This window comes from Bactrocera latifrons, unplaced genomic scaffold, assembly GCF_001853355.1.
Source record: "Bactrocera latifrons isolate USDA-ARS-PBARC rearing strain unplaced genomic scaffold, ASM185335v1 scaffold_248, whole genome shotgun sequence".
Classification (NCBI taxonomy): Eukaryota; Metazoa; Arthropoda; class Insecta; order Diptera; family Tephritidae; genus Bactrocera; species Bactrocera latifrons.
In genome coordinates this window covers 194,769-206,056 of record NW_017536052.1, presented here as the reverse complement: position 1 = coordinate 206,056, position 11,288 = coordinate 194,769, and the positions used below count along the sequence as shown (strand labels likewise).

The 11,288-nt window shown below is 35.4% G+C and overlaps 1 protein-coding gene across 1 annotated transcript; it reads left to right on the top strand.

The window, feature by feature from the left end:
* The first annotated feature begins 3,593 nt into the window (after window positions 1–3,593).
* LOC108969298 (IQ and AAA domain-containing protein 1) lies at window positions 3,594–10,800 on the top strand. The gene is made up of 8 exons (XM_018933928.1): window positions 3,594–4,372; window positions 4,443–4,773; window positions 4,837–5,126; window positions 6,554–6,710; window positions 7,169–7,435; window positions 8,930–9,087; window positions 9,763–10,349; window positions 10,452–10,800. Exons 1-8 carry the CDS (start codon window positions 3,640–3,642, stop codon window positions 10,554–10,556), a joined length of 2,628 nt encoding a protein of 875 aa, XP_018789473.1. The 5' UTR covers window positions 3,594–3,639; the 3' UTR covers window positions 10,557–10,800.
* Window positions 10,801–11,288: the final 488 nt, after the last annotated feature.

The window sequence follows — 11,288 nt, the reverse complement described above, 5'->3', positions numbered from 1 at the left end:
TTTTCGAGCATTACCCCTGTTGGTCAGCTTATCAAGCTCTTCGTACTCTTTTCTGTCTGCAAAGGCGTCTCGCTTCCCTCTTCAACTCTCGGTATATATTCCATCCCGCACGTGTTGTGGTCGATCGTAACGTTGCGAGGTAGGCAGCCTGTTTTCTCACCGCTGCGACAAGGCACTCCTCGTCGTACCAGCTGTTCTTTTGCACTTTCCGAAAACCAATGGTTTCTGTTGCAGCTGTACGTAAGGCGTTTGAAATGCCGTCCTACAGTTCCTACAGTTGAAGAGTGCGCTCAGAGAGCAGGAGTGCAAGCCGAGTGGAAAATCGTTCGGCTGTCTGTTGTGATTGCAGCTTCTCGACGTCGAACCTTCCTTGTGTTTGATGGCGTGCGTTTTTTGCTGCACAGAGGCGCGTGCGAATCTTAGCTGCAACAAGATAGCGGTCCGAGTCGGTGCTAGGACCTCGGAGCGCACGCACATCTAAAAGACTGGAGACGTGTCTTCCGTCTATCACAACATGATCGATCTGGTTGGTGGTGTTTCGATCCGGAGACAGTATCTAGTACTATAGATAACCATATTTCGGGCTCCGGCAAAGTCGATCAGCCTCAACCCATTTGGGGATGTTTCCTCGTGAAGGCTGAATTTACCGATCATAGTGCCGAAGATACCTTCTTTGCCCACCCTGGCGTTAAAGTCGCCAAGAACGATTTTGACATCGTGGCTTGGACAACTCTCATAAGTGCGTTCCAAGCACTCATAAAAGGCATCTTTCACGTCGTCCTTCTCTTCCGACGGGGCGTGGGCGCAAATCAGCGATATGTTGAAGAATCTCGCTTTGATGCGGATTGTGGCTAGACGAGTGAATGATAGTACTCGGCGACGGAGTCCCCCTCCCACCACGAATCTCACACCAAACTTGCGCTCCTTTCAGGGCCCCTGTAGTAAATGCCACAAGGACCTCCTCGTCTCTGTCCTTGTCCCATCCATCGCATTTATTGGACGGCGGTGATGTCAGCCTTTATTTTCACGAGGACAGCAATCAGCTGGGCAGCGGCACCTTCCCAATTAAGGGACCGGACATTCCAGGTGCATGCCCTCAAATCATAGTCCTTAATTCGTTTGCCATGGTCGTCATTAAGAGGGGGCTCACACATCAGAGGCTTGTTGTTTCCTTTCATGGGGGTGGGTTTTTTACGTGGCGGGTCCCAAACCCAGCACATAACCCGATCTAGGGGATAGTTCGCCTCTCACTTTAGCTCGCCATCAACCGGATGTTCTTAGGCTACCCAGAGAACACTTAGTCAAAGACCGGAAGTCGTGAGCTGCTTGAGTCATATGTAAAAGAATCGTTTCTGGCCACTCCCAAGTGAATGGCGATCAGAGAACTTTCCTCACGTGCGTGAACTTCTGCACATGACTCATCCTCCATATAAAAGATTAGTAATTAATAAATTTGGATATTTGGCGCATGGAATTTGTCGCCAAATGTTGGCTGATGTTTTCAGAGTAGGAGTATCGACTATTGGCAAATCATATTAAAAATATGTGCTGTTCCAGTATATACATATGTACATATTTGGAATAATCAAATGAAAAAGAATAATTTCACCTCTACATATGTACAATCAATATTTTAGTATATTATTGGCAGATGGTGACATAGTGGCTTATGGAGGCCAAAGTAGTGGTGGAGTTTTAAAAGTCAGTGGTTTCGGAAAAAGAATTTGAAGTGGAACTTTTGAATGTCTTTCATGCAAATGGCAATCAAACGGTAAAAGCAGCAGTAGTTTTGTGAAATTTAATAACTCTGCTTTCTATTATCCCACTAACTTTGTGACCACGTAAATGAAAGTAATAGCACGGCAGTAGAGACAACTTGTTGATCCTGCCCTTACCTTAAAATCTGGTATTGTCAAGCACTAATGCATAACGAAGATCGTTTAATATCCGACATTTTCTAAAGGATTGCATTTGCTGTAATAAAAAATTAGCATTTACTTAAATGTACTTTAATCTATTCTTATTAAATAAAAAGATGGTTACAAAAATTTTATGCAATTCTTGTCTTTAAAAATTTATGATATGCTTGAGAAATTTTAAGTTAAGTAATCATGCAGCTATCTAAATAAGCAACTGTGTCCATAAGAAGTGTTTATTTAATCCTTTGACAGATGCCGCTTGGAGTCTGTCGCGCCCTATGTGTTCAGCACTTAAAGATTTCAGGAAATATAATATAAAACCTACTGATTTTGATTGGATATAAGGGTTTCTTGGATTTTAGTCAAAATAAGTTTTCCTCCATAATATTTTAAATAAACAAATATATAGGGGTTTTGGGAAGGTAAGTTTGGCTTTTAGTATGTTGCTTTCGTACAATATAAAAGTAAAAAACCCAAAAACTTTAACCGTTTTAGGTGTTACAGACAACCAAGAGAGTGTAGAGTATACTAGTTTCGTTCACCTAACATGTTGCAAGAGTATAAGGTCTTCTTCGAAACTAAAAGTATTATATTTGATGTCCAGCACTCGTTTTGTTGAGATAATTTACCTCTATGTATCGAATAACGTAAACATTTTCGGTAGGTTTTTAGGTATAAAAGCTCTCATTGTTTTTTTCTTTAGGCCAGATGTGCTGCGACCTTCATGACCTTGAAGAAATCCTACGGACTATCGAACTCTAACCGATACGTACTATTCTTAGGACGATGGTTTTTGTATTTGGTTACAATTTGGACTGGTAGCCGTGGTGTTCCGCCACTTTAGTATGTAGACGTGACACTGTACAGATAGGGTTGGAGAGTTAATGTCAAGTATGCCTCGGTTCTGAATGCTCTGCTTCATAAGGGCGTTCGTCAACCCTTGCCTCATCATTGAGACAACCTTGGCCATGAATGTCGACTACGTTTCCGAGAGGTAGATAGCGGCTCTGACTGGGGACATTTATAGCATGGACACTAATATTTACCAACAAGAACGCTAGACAAAGTAGTTCGGAATCGACCTCTTCAAAAAGAGACGTAGAGTCGGGCGGGCGGGAAGACGGCAGCGAAAAGCTGAAATCTGGTCGTCAATTCAGTTCAAAGTAGGAGTTACGAGCGTTTCTCGCTCACATTTGTGGAAAAATAAAAATAAAAAAAACAAAATATTTCCTTCTCAAGTTGAATAGAAATTAGTTGAATTATGTTAAGGTGATCAGCGTTAATAAGATCCCTTAAAATGGAGAAAATTTTATAACTTAGTTGTTTTCTGGGGAGTAATTCTTCAAACTGAATTTGGAGTATATCAAATTTCACAAAAAAAAAAAACAAAAAAAAAAAAAAAACAGCTTCCATAGAGCGATATCGACTTTCCTACAGATTAATAATCTTTTTAAATTTTTGTTTTAGATCAAAATTACGGCCACAATCGTGGACAAAAGTACAGACAATTTATTTAACTATTATACACCCAATAAATAAACATAAAAAAATCATTTTGTAGTAGTATTGTAAGGAATATGATTGAAATGAGCCAGAATTCAATAATAATTCAATTATGTTATGAGTACATCATTCTCAAAATAAATTTTTGTGTTGTCAAAAATACAATAATAAAAATAAAATTCGCGTCAAAATTGTTTGTGGACATAAAACTGCAAATATGTCTTTTGATTTTAATTACAAATTCTGGGTTGGCACAAAAAAGGATATTGAAGACATTATAAAAAGGCAAAATATATTAAAAAGAAAAGAGCCAATATCCAATCCGTTGATTACATATAGAATATTTTCGGAACTATATGTATTATACGTCGAATTGGTCAACAAACTGAGCTATGTTTATAACTATACGTTTCAAGTTCAAAAGCGTAAAGTGATTAGACCATTAGTCGAAGCTGCCGTTCGACGTTTAATGGAATTAAAAACAGAGCTAAAGAATTTGGAATTAAGTGAATATGTTTACACAGACAAAGCCTTAATTGCACGAAAGCTCAATCCTTATGATTTGGTTATATGGCGTTCTCCGCAATTTTTATATCGTCGTCCACCTGAACTACAAAACATACTGTATGAGAATAGAATTTTTATGAATGAAGAAGAGAAAACTGATGCCGATAACAAGGACAAATTAATTTTGAGCGAGGCAGTCAAGCTGATACAAGCCCATGAAAGGGCTAGAAGCGCCCGTGTTTATAAGTCCGCCATCAAATATGATAAAAGAAATCTCAAAGTGTTTCAACGGAGAAAAGTTCATTACACATTTACTTATAAACCCGATCAACCAATGAGTATACCAGTGAAAAGAACAATGTTCAATGCGGACTTTGTAAAACCAAATGAACACTGCAAGTATTTAGTAGGAGCAGATAAAATTGAGCGAAAATCGAAAGACGGTAAGTAACTAGGAATGGTAGTAATACTTTTTATTATTATTAAGCCTTGTAAATGCATATATAATTGTAGAGATCGACGAAGATGAACTTAATAGAATTCGTAACGAAGCAGCATTAAAGATTCAGTTAGCATGGAGGGCTCATAAAAGTCAAAAAATACTTAAGAAAAGGCATATTTTTAAACAAACATTGTACGGTATGAGAACGAAAAGGAGGTTAATTAATCCAAACCAGTATATTGATTCTGTTATGGAAACATACAGAAATGAAAAGTTGAAGATAAAACTGGATGAAGATTTCATTCGATTGATGACTGATGAGCGAACCAGGTTGTTGCAAGAAAGGTCGCCATGGATAATGGAAGACATATCCGATCATATACGTGCATGGTTCAAGGAATTGTAAGATTAGCATTACAATATTATATTATTAGGTAGTCATTTTCTAAAGATCTACAATTGCAGTTACGATAAAGTGGGAGATTTTCATCCATATCCGGATGCGCTAAAATCTGGAACTGTTTTAGTTTTGATCGATGAAACATTTTCTCCAGAGGAGTTTAAAGAAAAGTTGAACGAAATGAATTTGTCCAAAGAAGAAAAGAAAAAAAGAGCAGAGAAAGCAAAACAACAAAGGAAGAAAGAAAAGGACAAAATAAGAAAAGAAAAAATAAAAGAGGCTAAGCGGAGGAAAAAGATGAAGGAACATGGCATTTATGACATAGCGTATGATATGAAGACTAATAAAAATATATGTAAGTTAATGTATTAATTAACTACTTCATATCTAAATTCTGTCTCATTAAATTATGAACTATGGGGAAATCACAACCCTATGCTCCTACTAACAGATTATTTTAATTTTATTCATCTAACGGTACTCTTGTGCGTACCTTTTCAATCAATCCCACAGCTAAAACTAATCGAAATAGATGTGAAGTTATATAATCAGAATATTCAGATGATTTCCAGTCCACAAAACTCTGTTCTTCGACAAAGTTTTGTGGTTTAGCCACAAATTATATTTAACCTAAAAACTTCAATTTGGACAGGAGTGGTTTAATAATGTCTCCTAAGTTTGGTTCAAAACAGCATAAGAGAAAACATTCGCTATTTTATGATATAACATTTGTCTGGACAAAATCAGATAACTACCACGAACATCTTCCATAAATCGGTTATAATAGAATCTAACCTACGCAATATGATAAAAGCTATATGTTTGGCTTAAACGGCAAAATCGATTAATCGATCGGGGATACATGGGTTTCCTCGGGTAAAAACAGCATTTTTTCAACAATTTTCTCATATACGAAATTAAGTGTTTTATTAGAAAATATTATTGTTACAAACATACACAATTAACAAAGAAATTCTGAAATTTTTGGAAAAAAAATTGTACACGCCCATTGCGACGCCAATTCCGCGTTGGCAGGATAACTCCTTACAGAACGTGTACGTGTTTTCGCATAAACCTTAACTTAAAACTTGGACGAAGCAAAAAAAAAAAAAACAACTGAAATTTGGATTTTTGGCAGACATTTTTTATAAAAAGATTAAAATTTCACAGAAAATTTGGCGATATTTTTGTTATCTTAGAAAAAATCTTTCGTCGAAGTCTTTAAGAATTTTATCTCAACGACCTGCGTAAAATTACATGAAGATCGGTTGAGTAGTTTTCGCGAAATCTTACCAACCAACTTTAAAAAAACTAAGTTTTGAGAAAAAGACATTTAAACACGGGACACTTAGCCTAGCTAGCCCCGAGCGCACAAGTTCTCCAGGCAGTATCTCCGAAATTATTACTCGGATCAACATGAAAATTTAGTACAATATTCTAGACGTGTTGCAAAATTTAATAAGACTTAGGAAGGTGGACAGTTTTTTATGGTTTTTCAACCCATGTAGTGTATACACATCTGTGATTCTTCGAACGTGTTTATTGTGTGCCATTAATTAGATATTACCTCTTTTTCGAGTTAAATAAACCCTTGATGTTACATAATAACGCCGGTCCTTGATTTAGGGATAGCCAAAGAGATAGATATTGTCATATCATACGAAATAACGTTTTTATTTGTAATTATTCTTTTGTCACTAGTATAATGTGTCGTAAAAGGTATAGCAAACCTCTTAATTGGTAAACATTTTAAAAAGGAGACTATATACTATTCTTTTGCAGTAAATATTGAGAAAACTATAAAGCAGTACTCTATTGACTGGAGGATGATTGATGAATATCTCAATAAAAATCATGAAGCAATAAAGGATTGGGTAACGGAAGGAGAACTTGCAATTATACATAGAGAGCTAAGAGCATTGGTGGATGAATATATGCGGTAATCAAATTATTTCTATTATTATTTTTCCTTATTCTGGGGCACTTTTATCATACATTTCCTTCAGTAAATAAGATATCTAATTAAGTGAACGTATTATGTGGACATACTATAGTTTGGTACTGAAAAGTGATGAAATCGGTAAATAAATTACCACAGTCCCCATATGTATGACAATTAATATAAGAGAAATAAAAATCCGACTGAATGTAGACTGGTATTACTTTTGACACACATCACTGCACCTAGACTCTATAAAAAGTACATATTAATCGATTTATTCCACTATTTCGAAGCAATTATGAAGTATAAAATTATGTTACGAGGTTGGTCATTTATAGGTAACTAATGGTGGTGTAGGGAAGTATAAGTTAGTTAGGTAATAATATGAATCAGTAACATTTTTTTAATACCGTGATATTTATTTTAAGTAATAATTATAATTTTCTTAAATTTAGATTGGAATATGAAATACTTCGAAAAGCTCTTTGCATGGACCTAAATAAAAAATATAAACCTCAAAGACACAAAAAAGCTAAATCTAAAAAAAAGAAGAAGAAAAAGAAAAAGGTTAAAGACATGACTGCTGATCGTACACTTGAGTCATTGTATGAGGAGTTGAAAGCAGAAGGCATAATAGAAAAATGCGAGAAGAAGACATTCGAGTCTTTTATTTCGGACTTCAACTTTGTTGCAGATGACACTCGAGACGAAGATCATTTGACGTAAGTTTGTACTTTTTATCAAATAAATAAGTTAAATAAGTGTATGTTAATAGTAATATAGCCTGGAGAGCCGAGGGGCATGCTAACGTCTCCAAATGTTTGCCTTTCATCGGCCTTTTCAGTCTGGAGGGCCACATCTGAGCTGTAGGGCGGAGTTGGGAGCCGGCCTTGGTTAGGTAGCTGTTCACAAGAAAGGCGGTGTGAGACGGGGCGTTGACGTGGTGCAACTTCAAATCGGGTGCGATGTCTTGTCGGACCCGATTGATCCTTTATTCTCTGCTCTAACGAACACTACATTTTCGGCTTGCACCACTCACAGAAACACGGCACGCGAAAATGTTTGTCCTGACTCTCTAGGTGCTCGGAGTTAACTGACCAATATTTTCGTTCGTTAGCTAGGAACGCCCTCTACCGATCGTCGGTACGTCGTCCGCTGGCTCCAAAGTAGAGTCGCTGCGGAAGAAAATCAATCCTATTACTTTCCGAACAATCCCTGTATGCCACTGCTCCTCCAATCGTCAAAACCATTTACTAACTCGAGTTTTGGGTCTTTAGCGCTGTTTCAACGATTTTCATCTATCTTCTAAATGACGGCCATTTAAGGTTCTCTTTATAGGATGACATGTGAAAAACGTACCCGGAAATTCTAAATAAAACGCAAAATATTTAATTATTATCATGAGCACTTTTGGGATGAACTTCAGCCCCTTCAGCGAAAATATATTCTAAGGAGCGGAAATTTCAGTTAGAGGAATAAAATTTGGTGAATACGATGGTGAAATGAAATTTGAAAAATGTTCCCCAAAATCATTCGAACGGACTCTCAAGAGATGTCGAGCTTTCTTGCCATCTCAAGTCTTGTCTAATGATTTTCCAGCACCATATCCTTCACTTTTTTAATATTTCCATCAGTCGAAGAGGTCGAAGAACGATCTCTCGACCGTCTTTGAAGGCTTTGTACCATTTCTAGGCTTGAGCTCTTGATAAAACACAAGAAAACCTGACGTACATTTTTTATTCTCATATTATTGTTTAGTGATCCTAGTAAATTCAAAATTTTATATAACTTTGCATGTGACGAAAAAAGTTAAAATTTTGCTTAGTACTGTAATAATGGATTTTTAAATACGTGTAGACCGATAGGGACAGCAAACGACGCCATATTTTTCCCTTTTGAGGTTTGGCATTTCATCGAGCCGAAATTATTAAAATTTACTACCGAAATTCGAAATCAGTGCCCTCAACAATGTTATATTTCATAAACTAACAACTTTATAATTCACACATTTGTTACAAATTTTAATATAAAATTGTTAAAATACAAAATTTATCATTTTATGTTGATTTTCTAAGAAGACCGATCTACAAAAAATACTGTGTTGAAAAATGTACTATAATTAAATTTAATGAACATACATATACATATGTTCCTTATTATTTTGTATATAAAACTGCCTTAATTAACGATCTCTTATTTGTTGTCTATATTTCCAGCACATTGGGACCGGCTAAAGGCGATATTAAAATGGTTGTTCAAGAATGCATGCTTGGATTGGGAGAATTTACTGTAGATAAACCGAAATCTCTTTGTATAGCGGGACCCTTGAATAATGGAAAGAAGTTGCTTTCTCAAATTATTGCTTTTGAAATAGGTAAAGTAGGTCGCAGGTATAGTATTTAACTTCATTGAAACTGAAACTATATTCGTATATCTATGTGTCTTCGATTATGAAATACCACATAGGTATGTACCAGAGCCCCCATATACCTAATGCAATGTTTTGTGTCACTCGGGTTGACTTATTTTTTTATATCTGTCAAAAGTCGTGATTTTTATGAATATTAAGTGGGCATATTTCTGGACCACTGTGGTTTAAGGTGAAAAATTATGTAAGGTGGTGTAGACATTCATAATTTCTATGGTATGAACTTCTCAAATATGAGTGTATAAATATTTAGATATTTTAGATATGTATGTAAGTATTTTAATGACATTAAGTGAACATGTTCTCTTAGAAATTATGTGATTTAATGCGAACAACCATACAACCAACTTAATTAGTTGGCTGAGTTTGTTTCACTATTGCATATGTATACATACATACACAGATTTTTGTCATTCGAAATTATAACTTACTGACGTCGGTAATGCTTTCAAGCGCAATAAAATTTTTAGTATGAATCCATTCGAACGAACGATGTATCGATTCGATAACATAACGATCGCTTCAAACAAGCTTTTTCCTTGTTTATTTATACACATATATATGTGTGTATTGTATCTCAAAATGCCATATGTATGTATATTCATTTACCAATTTCCAAAGATGCTGTTTTTATGAACCTCAGTCCTGAAAAAACACAAGCTTATAGTAATGAAGACTTGAACTATTTGATGCACGTGGTTATGAAAGTTGCAAAAGCGTTCCAACCAGCGATAATATTTATACAGGACGTGCACAGAGTGTATTGGAAAAGGATTCCTAAAGAGCAAGAGTATTTGAATCCTCGGCTGCTTCAAAAAGTTATCAGCACGAAAATTTTAAAAGCAATCAAAAAAGAAGATAAAATAATGCTTTTGGGCACAACGGACGCTCCATGGTCAGCAAAACCAAAAATGAGACGTGTGTTTCAAAAGTCGCTATTGATTCCCAGATGTGATTATGGTACCAGCTTCCTGCTTTGGCTAGAAGTTCTGGCAAATTATGCTGGTGATGATTCTGTCGATGATTACGTTTACTCTGCATTAGCTAAGGTGTTTAAAAACTATAACTCCGGTGATGTCACGGATAATATTGCAGACACTTTAGATGTGCGCCGCCGTATGAAACTGAAATCGAAACCTTTAAGTCCTTTCGAGTTTTTAACAAATTTCATTGGCGCAAATCCACCAATATTTCCTCCAGAAGAGAAGGTAATTAGTAAATTGTCGTAGTAGATCTCATTTAGTTTGAACTGATGTTTGTATAGAACACACTAGTTATATTCTAATTAATTGAACATTTATTTGTTTTAGCTAATGGAAAAGTTTCAGAAATGGTACCAGAAAGCAAACAAACTTAGTATAGCAAGAAGAAAGTTCTTCAAGAAAAAGGAAGAGAAAAATAAGAAGAAAAAGTAATCTTATTGCATTTAAGCTTTCAAGATAATACTATACGAATACGAGAAATATTTAATATATCTTTAGACGCCAAAATTAATACACAAATCAAAAAGTGGGTAATTGACCGAAGATACTGCAATAGATAAATAATTTTCGGTTAAAAGAAATTTGATTTGTTCTATCTAAACTTATTAATTATGTATATGAAGAAGCGAATAAAACAGTGTTATGATGTGGGCAACGTTCTCAGCGGATGGATAGGTTAAGACTTGTATCATATGTATGTATATATGTATATGCGCCTTAGCCGTGGCTTCTAGATAATCAAATTCTTCTTCGTGAATGATCAAACTGTAATCTCTGTTGAAATCATTGGGGATTGTTGGGAACATAATAAAACAACTATCTTAATTAAAAAACGATATCCTGTTAAATTTATATTTGAGTTTTAGTGTGTTTACACGAATTTATTATATAAAACAATTGTTTTTAAATATACAGAACAGTAAAGAGTAAAAAGTCTGTTTTAATAATTTATTTTCAATTTCTGGTAACACATTTTTTCAAACATTTTAAAAATTAAACCATTTCGCAGAATTTTGAAGTTTTTTCAGTGACGTTATTTTGTGGTTTGGGATGAAAAGCAATCTGAAGATATTCAAGTGCTACCATTTTATCCAGAAAAAACAACGGTTTAGTGTGGTTGGTGGGGCGGTCCATATTTCTTGAAAAAAAGATGCCGTTGAAAAC

Excerpts from the sequence above, each read along its gene's own strand:
- LOC108969298 (XM_018933928.1), top strand. The coding sequence starts at position 3,640 with ATGTCTTTTGATTTTAATTACAAATTCTGGGTTGGCACAAAAAAGGAT. Across the intron at positions 4,373-4,442 it reads TGAGCGAAAATCGAAAGACG|AGATCGACGAAGATGAACTT; the intron begins GTAAGTAACTAG and ends ATATAATTGTAG. Across the intron at positions 5,127-6,553 it reads GAAGACTAATAAAAATATAT|TAAATATTGAGAAAACTATA; the intron begins GTAAGTTAATGT and ends ATTCTTTTGCAG.